This window comes from Polyodon spathula, chromosome 23 (assembly GCF_017654505.1).
Source record: "Polyodon spathula isolate WHYD16114869_AA chromosome 23, ASM1765450v1, whole genome shotgun sequence".
Taxonomy (NCBI): domain Eukaryota; kingdom Metazoa; phylum Chordata; class Actinopteri; order Acipenseriformes; family Polyodontidae; genus Polyodon; species Polyodon spathula.
In genome coordinates this window covers 20,384,443-20,406,303 of record NC_054556.1, presented here as the reverse complement: position 1 = coordinate 20,406,303, position 21,861 = coordinate 20,384,443, and the positions used below count along the sequence as shown (strand labels likewise).

The 21,861-nt window shown below is 35.5% G+C and overlaps 2 protein-coding genes across 3 annotated transcripts in view; both read left to right on the top strand.

The window, feature by feature from the left end:
* Positions 1 to 4,449, top strand: part of LOC121297723 (solute carrier family 2, facilitated glucose transporter member 10-like) — a 10,125-nt gene extending 5,676 nt beyond the window's left edge. For both annotated transcript variants that reach the window (XM_041224173.1, XM_041224174.1), the window contains exons 4-6: positions 1,324 to 1,446; positions 2,093 to 2,228; positions 4,113 to 4,449. In XM_041224173.1, the coding sequence (XP_041080107.1) occupies positions 1,324 to 1,446; positions 2,093 to 2,228; positions 4,113 to 4,209 (356 nt within the window). In that variant the 3' untranslated portion in view covers positions 4,210 to 4,449. The remainder of the gene's footprint in view (positions 1 to 1,323; positions 1,447 to 2,092; positions 2,229 to 4,112) is intronic.
* A 13,810-nt stretch (positions 4,450 to 18,259) lies between these two features.
* LOC121298435 (melanocortin receptor 3-like) lies at positions 18,260 to 19,240 on the top strand. The gene has a single exon (XM_041225559.1). It carries the CDS (start codon positions 18,260 to 18,262, stop codon positions 19,238 to 19,240), a length of 981 nt encoding a protein of 326 aa, XP_041081493.1.
* The last annotated feature ends 2,621 nt before the right edge of the window (positions 19,241 to 21,861 follow it).

Sequence of the window (21,861 nt, the reverse complement as noted above, 5' to 3'; positions counted from 1 at the left end):
TGGGGGGAGTAAACATGATAAACCTCAATTTATTGAAAACAGATGATCCCACTCAAACATATTGGTTTCTTATGGTCATTGCTAAGTGCGTGCAGGGCTTGGCTGTCTAGCAACCAGGTAAACAGGCTATAGATCTGTAAAGAGGAACGGATTTATGATACCATTTGAAACATGCTTTGCCATTTTCTTTCAGTTTTATATAACAACTAAAGTTTTATAATAGTGGTAAAACAGGTTAACAAGCTTTCAGGGTATTCAGTGTTTACCTTCAAAGAATATTAGCAAACAAAATCTAGGTGTGTTTTACTCCTTAAGCAAGCTGGCAAGCCTGATAAGTGCCTGGTAAGATTCTAGAAGCTTGCAAAACATTTCAATTAAAATTCCTTGCAAGATAGAAACTTTAGGACTTGCACAAAATTCTATTTCAATAACTGCCAAGCAAGCATGCAAAATTTGCTTATGACACGAAAGATAACGACAAATCACACGCTGCAGTACCTCTTCTTGTCACATGGATCAAACCAGGTCTGGAACTTTTTTCTTGTATTAGGAGTGAATCAAGGAAACATTCTGCAAGTGTTTGCTTTTGAAGTTCTAAAAGATTATATTATCCGGTTAGCTGGGTTGTTGTTTAATCAGAACAGACACTTGCTTTCTGATCAATAAAACCTGCAAGTATCCTTTCTGAGACAGTCTTCTGTTCACTGTGTTACATTTTAACACTGCAAATTAATGATATCCTGAATTTGTATCCTGGAACCTCAAGGTATTGGGGTCAGACACAGAAACCAGTCATGTTGCTCTCAAATCTATTTTACCCTGTGTAGAGGGTATCGGTGGGTGGGCATTGTTTTGGAATTGGGGGTCATTTTGTAGGGGGTCATTTTTCTTTAAAATTACACATTATGCTACTGTAATAGGGCATTATAGAGCACTATATGAGATCAGGCATTTCTACGTTGTTGTTGTTATTATTATTATTATTATTATTATTATTATTATTATATCAGATATGTGTATGTCGCTTTCCTCTTTGTCAACTGATTTAAAAAACAGCCATTGTAAAAAAAGAAAAAGAGTACTCATCCATTATGCTTACAGAATATAAGTGAAATCTATTATGAAGACCTTTCTGACATTACCATGTGAAAGAAAAGTACTAAAACCAAGACTTCTGAAGCAGAATTTCACCGGGAAGAATAACTTTGGTGACCTTGATAGAGATGGCTGCAGGTAGACTTCACAAGCATGAAACACTGCGCTGCAGATACCTTCAACAGCGCCAGTCCCTTCTAACTGGCTTTCTCTCTCTTTCTGATCTAGTGACCTGGTTAGTACTGAGTGAGATATTCCCTGCTGGACTAAGAGGGAGAGCATTTGCATTCACCAACTGTTTCAACTGGGCAGCCAATTTGATTGTCACGTTAACTTTCCTGGATGTAATTGGTAAGTTCACTGTATGGTTATGAATGACCTTGGGGTCCAAGCCCAATTGAACCTTTTCAGCAACTTTAACAAGAGATTTTTTTGTCATTTTTCGGTCCTAATATGTTGTTAAAACTATTAACAGTAAAATTGTGGTCACTAGACATGGTTTTGGAAAGTAAAGCCCTTTTCAATTTGAATATCTGTAATATGTAATTATATATATATATATATATATATATATATATATATATATATATATATATATATATATACTATATGAATCATCAAGTTATTTTCATACTCATGCTTAAACATATAATCCAAACCTGGAATGAATATCATGAAGTATAGAATTACATAGCAAATACAGGAAGACCTAATAATAGACATAGGGAAACATGATATTTCTAGTAGAATTACATAGCAAATACGGAAGACCTAATAATAAGACAATAGGGAAACATGATATTTGAAATACTGAAAAAAAGGTCATTGGACTTGTTACTGAAAAAAATTGTTAAATAATGGAAAGGAGAGAAATGTCAAATCTTGGTCACATTTTATATATATATATATATATATATATATATATATATATATATATATATATATATATATATATGTATATATTATATATAATATGTGTGTGTGTTTTGTTCCGCAGATACATTGAGTCTGTCTTGGACGTTCCTGTTGTATGGAGCGATCGCAGTAGCTGCTGTTGTGTTCATTTACCTCTTGCTTCCTGAAACCAAAGGAAAGTCACTTGAGGAAATAGACAAAGAGCTTTCTGGAAGAAGGTGAATATTTCCTGTATAAAACACCACAAGGTGCATGCCTGCTGGTTTAAAGGTGCTGGGCTTTGTACAGGCTGGGGAAACTGAAATAAAGAGACCTGGGGTTGCGTGTGTTGCTTGCAAATTTATCAAGATAGGACTCTCTTTTCACCATGGTAGTCTGAATAATCTGAACAGTGTGGACAGTACAGTAGCTATGGAAACCATCACAATTCTATTAATAGCATGTAAAGCATTATTGCTGAGTTTTCAGACAAAGACAAACAAGGTTTACTTAGTATAGTATAGATTCCGATTAGCACTGTGCATAAATCATTCATCCCAAATCATTTTTATTAGTGAGAGTACTGTAAAAACTTAACGTGAGCTTTACAAAATAGAGGCCACAGAAAGATGAACTTTGAAATAAAAAAATGAACCAATTAGAGGGAATTTATTATTATTATTATTATTATTATTATTTATTATTATAATAATTTAAATTATTATCTGATTACTGTAATAATAACATAGACATTTAGCAACAAAGTTTTTTAGTCACCCTTGTACCAGTCAAAATAGTAAAATGTAGCACGTTAATCCTTCTAAGGTTACATGTTTATATCACTGAACGGTTAACAAATGTTTATAGCACAGCTATTGTTAGCACTGGCTAGTCGTGTCTATTATCTGATTTTGTTTTCAGTGGGAACATGGTCAGCAATCATTTTACATCTGCAATATAGGAAGACCAATGTACAATATATACAACAATCTGAGATCAGTAAAAAAACAAAAAAAAAAAAAGCTACTATTCACAGCATGGCTAAAATGTTTTGGCGTGCTGTGTTCATAGGATTGAAGTGCTTTTGTTGCTGTTTACAGACACCTAATTATGGTGGTGAACTGTCCAAATAGTGAAGTTAATGGGAAATAGTTAGTTTAATGTCACTTGAATTGTTACCAACTATTGTACAAAGTTGTGTAGCTACAGCAGTGTACACATTTATTTGAACACCCCATTGCTTGTGTATATAATACAGCAGTGTGCACATGTATTAGAACACCCCATTGCTTCTGTATATAATACAGCAGTGTGCACATGTATTAGATCATCCTATTGCTTCTGTTTTGATTTGTTGTGCATATGAAATCAAACCACTGGAACTGAACATCTTGGAGAATTGTAACAATAGGCAAATTAGTGATTGTCTTAATTGATGACTTTAATAGTGCAATTCACTTAAAATAGTAAGCGAAAAGGAACATGGCGTGAGAATTTTTAGAAGTTGTTTAAGATGCCTAATTAAAGAACAAAGTGGTTTAACATTTTCAAACACGCGTGCCTGTATTTTCTATGTCACTGATTACTAAACGAAAATTGAAAATTTTCACACGCTGAGGTTTTCATGCAGGAAGGTATAAAAGGTTATAAATGACAAATCTTGAGTCATTCTAATAAATGTGGGACATACCTTACAGATTGTGTGTTCAGCAAACGGTATCTGCGACATGTACAGTATTGTGTAAAATATAAAAGATACATCTCCCTGTTTCCAGTCAGTTTCACGATGGCAGACAGTAGATCTGGCAGATTTTCATGCTGAACACTTTAAAAGTGACGTCTAAGTGGTTCATTCTGTTGTTTTGTTTTTCAGATTTAAAAAACATGTTTTTATTAAAACAAAATTCCTGGTTCAGCTTGTATGTGCGTCAGGGTTTTTTTTTTTTTTTTTTTTTTTTAATGTATATTTTAGTCAGGTAGTTCTCGGTGCAGCTAAGTATTTTATCAAGTTTTAATGCACATTTATGTCCTTTTTAAGAGCTTATTATTTGGGGGGTCAGGAATAGCACTCTTAAAAGAAACTTTTCTGGAAAGGTTAATTGATAGTTGTGTTTCTCTTGCAGGTTGTATCAAAGAGGAATCTGTTGGAAGTGTTTTAGCAGGAAAGTAATTTCTTCAGCAGGATATCAACGAGTTGAACTGACATACTCAATGGAGTAGAAGCCACAAGCTGGCTTTGGCTGATTTTTACTCTGAGGTGATGAATAGATACACAGTATGGTCCTGTAGCTGTGATCAGCAACTCACACACAGAGGATTGAGACCAGCCTTACATTTCTCAAAGGGCAGTGTTTTCACAAGAGAGCCCCCTACATAACTGTTTTTGATGTCTGTATGTTTTGAAATCTTTAATAGTTCATAATATGGTTTGGTTAGAAATAAACTATTCTGCAACAGTAAGATCGTGTTTGTCACAATGTTACCAAATGTCAAATTGGATTTTACTCTTAAATGACGTGTTGTTATTTCCAATTGTCCTCACACTGTATAACATAATGATGTGCATTACGATGGCAAAGGAAAAGAAGTGTGTCAGATAACCCCAGTTTCACTGCCATTGTTAATGCACACGAGGCCAGAGACTTGCTATTCTTACTCCACACTACAGGAATGTGGTAATGGGGCAGTGTACACATTTTATTAAGCGGTTTCATTGATTTTCATTTCCATTTTAAACGTCTGCCCGTTTCTAAAGATAAGGAAATGGGCATTGCAAGAGTAGGCACAATTGCAATATAGTCCTTGAAGACAGCCACTCTTGAGGCTGCTGTAAATAGTTTCATTGGAAGGCATGCAATGAATGAGAGTGGATTGCAATAATAGGTTTATCATGAAGTGTGGCCTGTGTGGAGCATCTGGGGATGGAGAACATATCTGTTTTTAAATAGAAATCCAATTTCTTAACACACTTGAACATTAAGAAGTATAAAACAACAGCAAGTAATACAAGGAGCTCTGGAGAGCAGGTGTATGACTGTCTAGATAAAACCATTTCCTAATGAAGACATTGTTTGTGATTTTTTTTATTGATTTCACTGCACACTGCATACTGGTTCAACAACCATGTGCATTAATGCAGATATGTCACAGGCATGTAACTGCAAGCAATACAATTTGTAATGTTGAATTTTAAAGCCTAAATTAGAACTTGCTCTGAAATTGTATAGGATTTTCTTTTATTAAGAAATTGTTCTCACTGGCTTTGATGTCTATTTCTCGCAATTAAAAGTTATTTGTAACCTGAGTTATTAATCTCGGGGGAAACTACAGCAGGTGAAATACAAGGTGAAATTGTGGAAATCTCTCGCTTTTTGAGATACCAGTACACAATATTCTTGTCGTTAAGTAGAATCAATGTTAATTTCAGCGCCTTAGCCCCACTGTCCCTGTCCACTCTTACTGCCTAATCGGAACATCTGCATGCAGATCAGAGGATTCATTTAGGTTAATTAAAAATATTTATCCAGAGGAGCGTTTTTATTAACGCATATAAAGCTGCAGCAAGGAGTAACATTTACAGTTATTAAGTCTTAAACAATAGGTGGCTACCTATTAGCATAAATAAATAAATCTAACTACTGTATTTCCTATGTACTATTATTACTACTTTTCTGTGATTGTGAGAATAACTGCATGCATTAAAAACTATTTAGATTGTAAGTCAATTTTACTGTCACAATTTACCCTGGTGTACAGTAAAACATTTGCACTTACCTTCAGCTGTGGGATCCTTTTAACTCAAAACAGGCTAATATATGAAACTCAAGGGGTTACTACATTTTCATAGAAAAAAAAGAACAGTAGCCAATGATGTACCACTGCAACAATAAGAATAATGACAGTGGAAATGTCATTGGTACATACAGTATGACAGGCACCTTTTCATGTAAGTCACAATACTTACACTGTATAAAAATGAAACCTCTAACTAAAAGTCATTCTTAAGCCCTGGCTGAATCTTTAAATACCAGGTACAAAAACAAGCTACATTAGCAAAGAAACATTTTGACAAGTGCATTAAATATTGAAAAATTAGGTGGAACAACAATATTCGAAGAGGAAATACAAGTATCTAATCAGACAGCTTATATAATAGCTTTTAAAAAGTGTTATGTAAAAAGTAGCTTTCACTAACAGTTGAAAAAAAATTACCTGTTAGCAATACATGGACTTTTCTATTGATTAGGTAAACTAGGAGTAACCTTCTGAGCAAACACTGGCCATTAGCTGCATATATTGAAAACACTAAAAAAAAAAAAAAAAAATCTACAGAACAGAACATGTCTCTGAATAATAGCAAACATTTTAATCTGATGCTTACTGAAATGAGAACATGCAATGAAGGTCTTGTAAAAACAAACCTCTCGAATTGGAGACAGGACGAGCTTCCAGTCCCTTTTATGTTATAAAAAGAAGGGAAAAAAATACCTTATTAGGTAATGGATTAAAAGCTAGACGCAATGTTTTTGGTTGAAAGCAATATATTGCATATTCTACTATAGGTAAATGCTGCTAGGAGAGGCTCCTCAATCACATAATTCCTGAAAGGTAACAGCAACATATTTCCAATATCTAATTTATAACAAATGTAATATTGTCGATGTTGTTCTGCCAGGTAAAGTAGTCTGAATGCAAAGCAGAGGTAAGAACAGGAAATAGTGTATCAGATTGCAGCCACATGCAATCCCAGTAATTTATATTAGACTCTGATAAAAGTTTACAGATGATTGGAGCACATCCAAGGCAGTTATGGTCACCATGCAGAATGTGACTGACAGACGCTGTCTGACGGACACAATCTGCACTTTTTTTTAATGTGGATTTTTTACAAAATGATCATGTATTGGTACATTCTAAATGTTGTTGAACAGTGTGTTGAGCACTCTTGGAATAGAGGCTTTTTTATTTGGACATCTAGATTTTCCTTATAAAGCTGTGTTATAAAACACCACATCTCACTTTAAGCCACAATTTATGTAACTTTAGAGCAAGAGAAATGTGAAACGGGTTCAATTGCAGGAAGTATGATTATTGGATCATTTTCTGTTTCTTAAATGAATAAATACAGTACAACATAAAGTAACAGATTTTCTGCATAATTGACCCAAAAATCTATTAACTTACTGCTGGCAGTTTAGTTTTATATTTCCAGTTAGTACGGTTTCACTTCTCTCTAAAGGGCCATTACAAACTAGTGTTGATGGGGAACAAATTGAAACAGTAACTGGTGACCTGTGACTTGCCATACTGATGGTGATGCAAGTCACAGCTGCAATTTTGAAGCAGCACATTGAAGCACACACGTCCAAAGTGCAGAGCAGCAAGAATTTGCATCAGACACACAAAAAAAAACACTTCTATCACTATCCATTAATGTCTTATTGTCTATTTGTTATGTTTTCCGCTGATATAAATGCAATTACTTGCACCACTTGCTCACTAAAGTTCTGTTCCCCATTGAAGTAAAAAAACTGGCAAGGAGACCAGCAGCAGTCAGTAGAAGTTACACATCATTTGTTACACACATCTCTTCTCAGAGGAACTTTGACACACAAGTGTAGAACTGGTAGAAAGCCTATTACAGTTTTGCACGGTGTACAATTAAATATGACTGGGATACTGCATTAGATTAAATTTTCTATGTGTTTTTAGTCTTGTAAACTAGTTTGTCGTGCTGTAGCTTTTCTGTTGGGTTCAACTTAATTCAAGTTGACAGGTAACTTTGTACATGCTGCATCTTTACCACAAGGTTCTTATCTAGCAGCTCTGTACAGACGAGACTCCTTGTTGTGAGCAAGACATCTCTGGATCAATGGGAATCTGTGTGTTATATCACATTTTATCCTATGATTTTCTCATCATCTCATTTGAAATACAGCAAGTGTCAAGTTCAGTAAAAATGAGTGTGAATTATTCATAACTGGAATAACTGGAAAGGAGAAAACACGTTTATTTGTTTGTTTGCTAGTTTGATTTATTAGGCCGTTTAAAGAATTTTGTTTACAAAAGATCACACATTACAAAAAACTTAATGTAGGCCTATGTACATTATTTATATTTGTTTGGTTTATTTGTGGGGTGCAGTAGATAAACTTCAGCATGGTTATTAAAGATAAGCAGGACATAATTAGCTTCATTAAAGTTTAAAAAAAAAAAAAAAAAAAAAAAAACTGAAAAATTTAATGTGGAAAGTATTTAATGTGTGGTCTTTAAACGACTTTGGTGTTCAGTATGTTCTGAGATGTGATATAAACTGCACATATATTGTTTAAAGATGGTGTTCACAGGTATTACATATGGAATGTAGGAAAATGAAATTAAAATGAGCAAAGCCGCACATGGGAGCCAAGGCAAGATTCGATAAACTTAGAGAGAAATAAGATTGGGGCCGTGGACAAATTCATTTCTGCAAACACTGTGTGCCCTATGGTGAAACCTACAGGTGAAACCGCTCTGCTATATACAGTATATTGTTAAGCCATCTTTTGTAGACAATATTCCCATCTTATAAACCCTTGTCCATTGCACACATTATAATAATTTACCAGAAAGTTTTCCATTGCAGAACTTTATCAGTTAACAGCTTTACGCCCACATAAATTCTATTGCACATGCAAGCAGGTCTGTCAATACCTTTTCATTTTATCTCCCCTGAAGCTGCATTACACTGACTTCTTTGGTCCCTCTATTGATTGAAAGAAGGTTGATAAGGCTTTGGGATCGACTAAACTCTAATTAATGCATAAATGCAGACCTCATGTGTGGTAGATGTTCCATATTGCAGACCTAATTCCCCAGTGATGGCCCCTTAAAAGCTTTATTAAATTTGATTTAAAAGAAAAAAATACAACTTAATAAATAGAAAAGCATGATGAAGCCTTGCAGGGGAATGAATCACAGACTTATAAATACAAGGGAGAGAGTATAATTAAGCTACAGGCTGAGGAAAGTAAGATAGCATCAAGTGTAAAAAAAAAGGGAAGGAGAAGAATATACCAAATTCAACCCAAAATGTACAATACACACATTTTAAATAAATACACATTATTTTCAATTTTACATATATACACCAGGAAACCTTAGTACATTGGTATATCCAGCTTGTTTACAAAAGGGACTCAGGAACTCAAAGTAGGCAAATACACATTTAGCATCATCCATTCTCAAACCCATTTCTCAGTAATCAGGGATTGCATATACTTTCAGCAAGAAAATAACTACGAATCAAGTGTTTAACTTTACCCAGTGAAGCTGCATTTCAACTGTCTGTATCTATCTAGTTACTATCTGTAACTGATTCTAGAATTCAGGAGCGCTGCACAGGGGCTTTGGAAAATCTACTATATCACTGAAATCCATAATCTGTCCTCTATAGTCTCAATACATGTAGTAAGATATACCTTGTTCGAAACAACTAATCTTGCAGAGCATTTAATATGTCCTTGGCAAGCCAAACCTTCATCTTGTGAGGGTGGACCACATTAGAGTGGTTTCTCTTACACTTCACTTCATGAAAGAACAAAGCAAGCCCAAGAAGCTGCTCTGGAATGAATAGAAAAGTAAATGGAAATGCAGCCCCAAATCAGCCCTGTATGGTGACCATAAATAGACCATACATATTTATGTTTGTTTCGTGCAAAAGTTATTATTTATCTAACCATAAAGCTAGCTTACCAACTGTCAGGGTACAGCAGTCAAAATCAGTTTTTAGGTATTCATTTCCTTGTCAAAATGTATTTAGAGACTGGGATTGCTAAAACAAAAGTACAGCATCAATGAACATGATAGTTTTGTCTCTGCTCACAAATGATGTAGACTCATCTCCAGATGAATGTATATAATAAAAACAAGTGTGACACAGGCAAGGTCTCTTCTGAGGTTTCCAGTTATCCAATACAGAATAATCCAGGTTAAGCTTTATCTAGGCAAACATGTAAAGGATGATTGTATTCTCCTTTGCATTGGGGATAGTGATCCGACAGATTACAAAACAAATTGATTCACAAAATCATTAACATGTGTTGCAAAATCAGTAGCAACCAAGGCTTGAAAAAAACAAAAAAAAGGAGCAGCCTTTTCTTAGCAAACTACATTAAACTTTATTTTTATGTAGATACCAGTTAGACTGCCAGCAAATGAGTTCATTTTTAATGTGATGTGATACTGCATTCATAACACCTTCATAAGGGTTTCAGTACAAATATGTCAGGCATTCATAAAACTGCTATTTGACTGATTCTGAAGGGTTATGCACATAGTTCTACAGTTTTATAGTTACAAAGTCGTTCTGAATGTTACAGTGAGTGCAATTCAAATAAAGCAGGTTCATCACATCCCTTTCCAGTAGAGGTCTCCTTCCAGCGAAGCAGGCAATGCCACCAGTCATCCTGTAGGTGCTATGTAGATTGTTACAATGCCAAGGGTGTCCAGAAAGCAAATAGGAAGAGTCACAGTCTGCAGACCTGGAAACTAACGTACTGTATATACAAAATCAAGCCATTTAAAAACTGATACAAACAGCTTAATCATACCTTTGATGTTGCTCGTTATCTAGTTTTGTAACATTTGAATTTAATTTCATTCTGGAATGGAATGCGACCTTGCGAAGTTCGTGTAAACCAATCAACCAGACCGGTGCTGGATACACTTCAGCTGGAGTAGAACAGAAGCATTGGCAGACATTAAGGAAACGGGGTGACCTTTTAAGCAGTTTAAAAGGTCACATCCTTTAATAGCGTGTGCCTTTCATGTGCTTTTTCTGAAGTATTAACACAAATTAGGGGAACACTTTTAATCAAAGAAGAGACAGCAATTGGAAAGTGGTTGAAAAGAGAATAAAATCTTGTTTTGAAAGGAATATAACTTTTTTTTTTGTATTGCATCCTGCTCATCGGATATTGAAAAAGGTGGTTCTTGTAGAATTCATTTTTCAAAGTCTATAATAACCTGTTATCTCCTTATTTATTTATCCACATATATTGAATGACAGAAAAATGACTTTGAAAAACAAACCAGTGTTTTTATTTAGTAGATTATAAGGGGGGCAATACAGCTATGGCCAAAAGTTTTGAATCACTTGTCATTTACCACAGCAGCAGCGTTGCGTTATTAGACTTAGTTCTAATCAGACCCCTGTATTTTTCTACTTGCCAAGCAATACCAGTTAGGAAAAAGGGAGAAGCAGCACATAACTGCAATGCTCTGTGATGCACATTTGAGACCTATGTAGCTCAGGGGTCTCCAATCCTAGACCTGGAGGGCCAGTGCCCCTCCTGGCTTTTGTTGCAACTGTACCCTAAATTAATTAACTGGACCAATTAAAATTCTACTAAGCACTTACCTGGTCCAATTACGTAATTTAGTAAATAGTTAGAACAAAAACCAGGAGGGACAGCTTTTTTGGTTCAATTTTTATCAAGTTTGCAATTCACAAAACATTTATCATCTGTTTTACACAGCATTTAAGTTCATTCTCTTTTTCAAAACATCGGTTAACCTAAGAAGATTTTTACAAACACTCATTAACAATCCTTTGTCCTGAAATGGGCAAGACTGGGCATATTTGTATAGCTGTATTAGAGGACTCAGTTTTGAGTGAAAAAAATGAGCAACAATAATTAATCTTAAACATTCTACAGAAGTTGAATTAAATATGGCTTTATAGAAACAGCCTTACACAAACCTTTGCTATGCATTCTTGGATACGTGAATAAATATAGAAATGTGTTCCTTTTACTACCTAAATACAATTAGTATAATCAATGGAAGAACAGCAACTTAAATTTTATACTTTTATAAGAGATACAAAAAATGTATATATTTTTTTCTCCCCGGCAACTTTACATTTCCAATTGCATGAATCAGAAACAGGGAGCAATGTATAATCATGCGACATACAAGATGCTGTTAAAAGTGGATACATTAACCTCTGTGTTGGTCAACGATTTCAGTTGTTTTCACCATGTGTTTCACATTTCAGAGATGCATCTAGGGTTGTTTGAATAGCTTTTATTTTTCCACTTAATGCATTCCATTTGAGAGCGGTATAGCTTTTATGAAACACATGCCTGAACCATTAAAATAATTTTCAAACCGATGCTGCTTTTGTCTAAAACTGCATTTAAGTCATATGATCCAAATCACATGTCATTTTTGTTCTAATTGGGGAAAAATTAATTCTCAAAACATTGCAATCTGTTCCTATGGCGATCTGTTTTCAATTTAATTACAGTCGATAACAATTCCGATACAAATGTTATAGCAGATGTTGGTTTCCAACACCCAAAACTTTCTAACTTCCAATGATTTGGAATGATGTCTGTGTTGACATAATAATGGAAGACATGCAGAACCTCCTCATTTGTGTCCATCAGCAGCAGATGGGTTTGAATTGGGACTCAGTCAGCCCTGGTTTAGGATTGTTGGTCTTCATCAAACTCTGATTAAGGAAGTTACAAAAAGAGCAACTTTTGCAAAACACACTTATTAATCAGCAGACACTTTAATCCAACTTCAGAGACTAGGGGGTGTACTATGCATCACTACTGCTTCTGGAGAGTCTCTTGCAAGAAGACCTTGGTTTTACATCAGTAGGTTAAGTGACTTGCTCAGGGTCACTCAATGGCTGAGCTGGAATTAAACCACGAACCTCCTGGTAACAAGCCCCTTTTTTTACCCCTAGACCACCAAGTCTCCACTAGAGAGATTGGAGAAAAGTGAATAAATGATGCTTAAGTCTGAACTCCACGTTCGATTGAAGATGGAGCTGGTTAGTGAGCACTAGGTTAGTATTGGAACAATGCGTTTGTACAAATTGAAATTTGTGTCATTGTTTTGACCACACTAGCACTCTTTTCTCAGGATTATTGTTCTTTGATGCAACAGATGAATAGCTGTCCAGTTTACCGCAATTCAAGCATTGATTTAAGTTCAGCTCAAGGTTGTTGTCAAGCAGTGCAACACGCCTCGTTAGAGTACAACTTGTTCTAGGCTTTTCCAATGTATACACTTTGCTGCACTAATGGAGAAAGTGGTGCCACTTAAAACTAGAGATGTTGTTACAAGCCATTACAATGTTCTGCCTCTTGCGGAAGTAGGATTTTTTCAATAAAATTCAACAATACCTCATAATCAATAATTAGCTCTGAGTGGCTTTATTTAAAGGAAATATGCATTCCAGTTTTTAATTGTAAATGTCCTCTTAATCCTTGAATCACTGTAAAGCAAAGCATTGACTGAAGATATAGTTAGCAAAAGAATCTGTAAATGTTACCATTCAAATATAAAGCTGACAAGAGTTCTAACTATTTTTATAAGACAATCATTATTTAGGTTGAAAAAATAAAGGTGGGGAATAAGGAAATACATCTAAAACTACAAAGTAATTTACCTTTCCTAGCTGGGATTCAAGTTGCAGAATTAGAACACGTAATGAGCATTGTTAGCAAGTGTGCCACTGAAGAGGTGTCGAATGTCTGGACAGAAGTCATAAAAAGGTTCATTTCATAGTGGTACTGTTGACTATTTCACATTTCCACAGCTTCTCAGGACCTTTTTTTTTTTCCAGTGTGGTTAAAAACACAACTTGGAATTCCAATTAAATATTAAGACAAATTAGATATTGTTTGAGCTTTCCATTGCAATAAATACCTCCATTATGTTACATTTGTGATATAGATTTTTTTTTGTTTGTTTGTCAGTGTTCTAGGAAAGCTGCTTCTAGTTATATCTGCCTATTTCTGTACTATAAAATATATTGACTGATTGAAACCGTGCCTGCTTACTTACTAGGAATCGTACAGTGGGGACTATAATTTTTATTATATAAATATATATATATATATATATATATATATATATATATATATATATATATATATATAGTGAACAGGCTTGGATGTAGAACGGGTTCATGCCCAGAGATAAACTGATTTTTATAGTGCTTTCGTGCACTTTATTAAAAAATAAAGCAAACAAACACCTAGCTCTCACTGAGCACTAACTAAAGGTATGCAGGTCCCTGACTGATATGCAGGACATATAACATGACAACAAAACACTACTACAAATTTATATAAAAACCAAACGTAGGTTTTACACAGACCTTTACGCCTTCCAGCCAGGCTCTTCACTCCACAGCAGCAACAGCCCTGAGCAAACTGGCTGCTTTCCTTAAATACCCTGCACTTGGCTTTAATTTACAGTGATAGCCAGGTGCAGGGGATAATTAACAATAAAACAATTAACACAAATAATACAATTAAACAAACAAATTAAACAAAAGCAATTCAATTAAACAAAGTGTGCATTTTCACTTTTTTTTTTTTTAAGGCAGGGAGGAATCTGACCCTCCCCCTGCCACCTTACTTATATATATATATATATATATATATATATATATATATATATATATATATATATATATATATATATAGAATTTTATGGTGCGACCCACAAAGTGAACAGTCTTAACTTAAATAGCCCTTGCTGCCAGATTTTTTCATTCAAACACATTTTCATAACCAATTAATTAATTGCAATTATCACACAACATAAAGTTTAGTGCTCTTTTTTGAAAATGAGGCCCCTCATGCAATGAGCACCGCTAGTCACAAAGACAATTAGTGCTAGCCATAAAGGCATTTCCTTTGTGAATCTTCAGGGAATGGCTGGTCATTTTGAAGCTGAAGCTCATAGTAATCACAATGTCTAAATTATTAATAACACTGTTCAGAAAGATCAGTGCTTTATTTGCATTTGCTAATGAGCACATGATAATCTCTCAACAACTAGTCATAACGTGTGCCGGTCAAACATGCTGCTATTATGAAGAAAATCTAAAAAATCTATTTTGTTATGATATAGCAATACTGCTGCTGTTGTTTTTATATACATTGAATGCTACCTCAACACAAAATCCACTCAAACCCAAATTTACAGTCTAAGCATTTTACATTTGGATCCTTACTTTAAACCCATAGGTTTTAATAAAATGCAGAATGTTTGACATATTATGCATCTAATTAGCATGCTGTCGATCAGTCCAGATCTGACAGAAAAATTCAATCATCCAAGAGCATCTAAATCCCAATCCTAAATCCAATGTCACCAGATCAGGTGGAATTCCAAGATGAAATGTGCAGTTTAGGTATACTGTATAATTAGTGTTTCCAGATTTTGGTGTTTATTTTTCAAATATGGAATGATTTGCAATGGTTTAGGTACAATAATCGTGTATCGCTCACTAACTTTACATCATAGTGTTGTAAATCGAACCCTGACATTGACATCGATTATCGTGCCAATTCTAACGTCAATTATCGACCATTATCGAGTTAAAGTCTTAATAAATAAATAAATAAATACATAAATAATTTCCCTCACAGTAACAGTTTTATAGAGCAGGGTATAAAATATTCTTTCAAGCAAATCATAATGTTTTAAGATATGTTTCATAAATACACTGCCATTTAAATATAGCACTCTCCAATTTTCATATTCCTGCCGTCACTAGTCTTTGCCTTGTTCGATGTAAAATGCGACAAATTTCCACTGTAAACATAAAAACGGCAAATTAAGGAAAAAAACAAAAAATCAACATTATTGTCCAAAGGAGGAAAAAAAGCAATGTTTGAAAACTGCATTAACATGATGGCCTATTCACATGGAAATAAGGTGAAATCTCATTTAATGTGACTATTTCCATTGAAAAGCGATCTGAAAGTGGTATTCTTTTTGAAAATTATCGGGACAAAAAGCCATTCACAGCATGCTGACAATACGACCAACGTTTTATTTCTGCTTTTCAACATTTTAGAATTCTCCATTCTCCACATGTAGATGTTTTTTTTTAATAGTCTTTGCAGTCAATCTGAGTGGATCTGAGTTCTCCACCTTGCTCTCGCTTTAATATAGAAGCTTCTTGTTTGTATGGCCATTGTATTTCGTGATGTAAAAAGAGTACCATTATTAATAAATGTTGGCTCCCACTGCTTCCTTTGATGTTTAATGCTTCAAATAACAGCAGAGGTGGAATCACGGTGCCCACTGTACCTCTGCTATGTCTCTTGTGTATTTGTGTACTAAAAGCACTGTTTTGGTTTGGGAATGAACCCCTAACCACTGAATACTGTACTGTAGTGATCCTAGATGGGGGTTCCTAGTTCAGTTTCTAGTTTCCAGCCGGATCGCAGAGGTATCCACAGCTAGAGGTGTTTGTTGGATTTGTAAATTGGGAGAGGCTTTGCTAAATTAATTTGTGGTTTTATTTTGTGTTATTTGTTTGTATGACTGTGGCAGGGTGGAATTTAAGTTTGTTACATTCATGGCCAACAATCACAGGTGAAATGTGGCCATTCCCTAATTAGGTAATTAAATGCTAATTGGGGAATGGCCACATTTATAGAGAATTTATATAAAATGGTGGTGTTATGAAGATAGTTTAGTGAAGCCGAATGCCCGGCCTGATCTGTGTGTTTTTATTGGATCCTTGTTGTGTTTTGTTAACTCTTTATTCTTCTTTTTGGCTTGTTTTTGTTTCTGTTTCATGATTAAATGTGCACTCTAGGGCTTTCACCGCAGCTTCCCTGTCTCGGAGTATCCCTTCCCTGTGATTCCTGAGCTCTGTGTTGAATGGCAATGCTCATGTCTATTCAGTATGGGATGGTTTCCCTGTGTTTCCTGACCTCTGTGTTGAATGGCAATGCTCTCGTGTGTTCAGTATGGGATGGTTTCCCTGTGATTCCTGAGCTTTGTGTTGAATGGCAATGCTCACGTGTGTTCAGTACTCTATGGGGCGTGTTGTTATCTGTCGTCCAAACGCAGTATTTTGCAGGCAGGTGAGTACAGTTTGATTTAAAGTATAAGATGATGCTCATACTTCTCAGTTATATATTGTGCTGTATTAAAATTCCTGACTGTACAATGTTAATTTTGATATATAATGTGTATGTTGGTGTGAAAGAGAGTAACATTATCGTGTTACATCAGTACTTTTTTTCGTGATTTTTTCCCCTGATTTGTAGTTACTGTATTTTTTTTGTTTTGTTTTTATATTAATGCCTCGCATGTCTCAGGATTCACCTACTATCCAGTGGTTAGAGAAAGGCGCTTGTTACCAGGAGGTTCCCTGTTCGAGTCACTGACTCACGGTGTGTGGTCCTATTGTAAGTGACTCTGCAACAGCAGTTGTTGATGCATAGTTCACCCCCTAGTCTCTGTAAGTGACTGTGGATTAAAGAGTTTGCTAATGACAAAAATAATAATAATAATAATAATAATAATAATAATAATAATAATAATAATAATAATAATGGACAGTTAGGAGAGGATGAATTCCAGTGGAGAGAATCAACATGAAATAAAGGCTATTAGCTGTAAATTTGGTCTTGAGCTCTATTAGGGAACTTAACTTGAAAACTATCATTGCCAGTTCCCCAAAGATTCACAATCTTTTAATAAATAATTGATATTACGTTCAGTTTTGTAGCTGTATACATTGTGTGATTTAGTTATTTACTGAAGCAGTAGTTTTTATAGGGAATAGGAGAGACTGCCTAGATGTGAATGAAGAAAGTGGTACAGGTTTTATAAATATACTGCATGAAATTTGCTATCTAGAGACCGGAGATTAAACACAATTTCCACACAATTTAGTCAGGAGAGTTAATGACAGACCATTATATATGCTCAGTTAATATTATATTCACAACAGAAGAGGGCACCAAATATAGCTCCACAGTTTTACAGGAATAAAAGACAACCTGTGCTGAGGAATAAAAAAAAAAAAAAAAAAAAAAAAAAACATTTGCCATACAAGTCTTTCTGCCAATCAAACAAACTCCTTCACTGGAGCTCCGTGGAGGAGCTCCCTCCCCCTGGGTCACAACTGCATAGCTCGTCTCTATCCCTGATCTCATTTCACATTCTGTTGCGCTGTCTGAGTTAAAGCAGCTTGAATGCTTAACTCCCAAAGCTTGGGGAAATGACACAGCTCCTGTTTGAGGTAAAATCAGATACAAGGCAATGCTGTTGTTGCAGTCTCAACCTGAAAGTTTCTCAGATTAAAGAAGTGAAGACTAGCAATACTGCCATTTTCAAGGAGTTGTTTTAAAGAGATGCTGCCTGTCTGGACCGGTTCTGAGAAGAACTTAATGTAACACTAATCCCATTTGAACATCATCTGGCACTCTAGTATTGAACCTTCTCAAAGATGAACTCAACGCAGCAGATATTCCTCTTGCATGGGGGTCTTCTTAACAACACGATGGACTATAATGAGACCAGCCTGGCCACCAACAGGAGTATGCCTAGTTTTTGTGAGCAAGTACTCATCAAGGCAGAGATCTTTCTGACGCTGGGGATCATCAGTTTGCTGGAAAACATCTTGGTCATCCTTGCTATCATTAAAAACAAAAACCTGCATTCTCCGATGTACGTTTTTGTTTGCAGCCTCGCGGCGGCCGATATGCTGGTGAGCTTCTCAAACTCCCTTGAGACAATCGTGATTGCCGTTCTGGACAACCGTTACCTTATTGTGGACGACAGATTCATCCAGCTCATGGACAATATCTTTGACTCCATGATCTGCATTTCACTGGTGGGGTCCATTTGCAACTTGTTGGTTATTGCGATCGACAGGTACATTACCATTTTCTATGCACTACGTTACCACAGCATCATGACTCTGAAGAAAGCCCTGTCCCTGATTTGTGTCATATGGGTTGCTTGCATTTTTTGTGGCATCCTCTTCATTGTGTATTCCGAGAGCAAGACCGTGATTGTTTGTCTCATTATTATGTTCTTTACCATGCTAGTCCTCATGGCCACTCTCTATGTGCATATGTTTATGCTTGCCCGGCTGCACATCAAAAGAATCGCGGCATTGCCTGCTGAAGGTGCCGTGCAGCCCAGAACGTGCATGAAAGGTGCCATCACCATTACTATTCTCCTTGGTGTATTCATTTGCTGCTGGGCTCCTTTCTTTCTTCACCTCATCCTTCTAATCACATGCCCCAAGAACCCTTACTGTGCTTGTTACATGTCACACTTCACTACCTACTTGGCCTTGATCATGTGCAATTCTGTCATTGATCCCATTATCTATGCTTTTCGCAGTCTGGAAATGCGCAAAACCTTCAAAGAGATAATATGTTGCTATGGAATGAGCTTTAGCATTCATTGTAAAAATTAGCTTTGACAAGCAACCCCCACTTACAACTGCAACAAGACTGTGCAGTTTAAGCTGTGATAATGTGTACTGCACTGGTACAGTTACTTCTGAAGCAAGCTTCATTACAAGCATATGATGTTTTAATTTACAGGGAAATGACAGTCATGCTTTCTTATCTGTTTTTAAGAGCAGTTTATTAGCTTATTAACACATGTTGCAAATGCTAATGGTTAGCTTATAGTTTGATAACAAACAGCAACCTTTATAAGCCTGAAGAAAGGCTTTGCCACCCCTAAATACTACAAGGGTTTAATTTAAAATGTGTATTTGTTCAGAGGTACTTGAACACAATGTTAATGTGATATTGTTTTGCTATTGAGAAATAATTGAACATGAATGTACATTATTTCTTAAACATGCAAATAGATGATTATGTATTAACTACAATTTTTTGTCAATATGTTAGTAAGCTAGTTATTAAGCTAAAGCAAGTTCCCCTTAGAACAAGGCATAACAAAAATGACCAAAAATACAGACATTAGAATGTGAAAGAGAAATTCATCCTCAACAGATGCTTGTCTGCCTGCCTCTTTGCACCAACTGTGAAAAACATCAAGGACTGAATGGACTAACTTTCCTAAAGGCAGCTTGTGAAGGATATAATATGGGAAAACAGTTAACTATGGAACCTACTAAAGCAGTAGTATACAGTATACAGTGGCCAAAGGACCATGACAGAAAGGTTTAGGTTATGGTTTGTGAGAGACCACTTTGCTGTATACTTCTTCTGGTCACATTTTACACTGATGAAGTGGCCAAGGTATCTTAAAAGTTTTACCTTGGTCACAATATTTAATCTGTAAAAGTAATGTTTTTGATGATTATTAATATGGAAGAATACTTTATTACAATAAGATTTTAAGGACACGTTACCAGTTGAAAGAACTAGACAACTTTCTTTATGTTTTTTTTCTTTCACACTACCTTAAACGGATTGACCAAAAAGATTCTATTACTACAGTTGAACGTACAAATCATTTCAATAACTGTGACGGTTTTGTAAACTGTTTTATTTAACATGAGATCAACTTTTTACTGATCAAATGCATTGTGTGCTTATGACACCTGCAAGGTAATGTATGTATGTGAAATAGTGTCCCATCTTAAGTGTATTTATTCAGTGTGCCTTTGCATATTTAAATGTTCCTTTACAAAATGTAAATAATGGTCTACATATTTACCATAATACATTTGTTAAAGATCTGGGTGCAATATCAAAATATAGCTCAACGTCATATTTGAGTGATTTGTACAAAAAGTACATGATCAATACAAGATGATGCAAAAGTTTTGTTAGCATTCCTGATATCTGTGATTGACACCCATTTTAAGCAATGTGTAGTAACATCATACTTATTTAATCACAAGATACAGATGGTTAAAAAGAGTTTAACAACCTCTTTTGGTTATTTTTGATGATTCCATTTGGGTGTCTTGCTTTTTTGAGCCAAAACTGCCATTGCAAATACCAGAACTATGTTAGTTAAGGTTGTCAAAGGTTCAAACTTTCAAACCAATACACTGTACAGGAAGCTTTGTAAAATGATGTATTGATGTGCTGTATTAAAGTTTATTTATTTCTTAAGTCATGTTCGTCAAAGTTGCAGCTTTAAAAGTACGTTAACAATGCAAAAATAAAATTATTCCAAAAAGTTGACCCTTTACTGCATGTTTTTCAGAGATATCAATTTACAATTCACATGGTCTTCAGACAAAAATTAACCTGGTTTTCTTCTTAACTAAACATTTTCTAAATGTAACAATCAGACACGTACATATAGAAGCTGTGCGACAAGTCAGTAAACTAAATAGGGGGTCTGTCACCCGGATGGCTTGCGGATGACATCAACAGTACTGTGGGTCGAAGAGTTGGTGCACAGATTTAAAAAAAGAAAAGGTTAAAACAAAACAAAACACTGAATACAAAATAAACTGCACAATGGCCAAAATAAACAGAATAAACAATTAACTACTGTGCTGGTTGAATTCCGGCACGAATAGCAATTGTGGTTATTCACTTTGTATATTTACTCATGTCTCATTCTTACTCTCTGAACACCCAACCGCAGCAATTTCCCACACAGCTAAGGAGAACTGAAGGTTCAGTGGGTGTCCTCTGATCCAACAACTGATCTGATCGGACGCTCTCTCCAGAATCCCCAGCAAAGAGTGGTGAATTCGCACAGCCAGGACGCGATCCTGCACTTCCCTGACTCTGTGACTCAATCTGCACACCACGCGGCTCTGCTTTTACCAGGGGGGCCACTCAGGGAGCCCCAGGTATTAGTACTGAACATTGTTGATGTATTTAATTTATTGTCCCCGAGTCTTAATAAATGAGGATGCACACTGCGTTAACTAGGTCAAAGCATGGGCGACTAACAAGGAGAGGATTCTTAAACAGAGTTTTATTTGAATTTTTTTAAGAATTTGAATTGTTTTTGCGAATGTGTAAGTGTGCTGAAGAAAACAGGCATTTAAAAATATACACATTAGTAAGACAAGTTCAACTGCACACAAATAAGGGGCGTGGTGACAATGGGAATCTAATAATGGGAAGGCAGCACCTTAAGGACGATGCC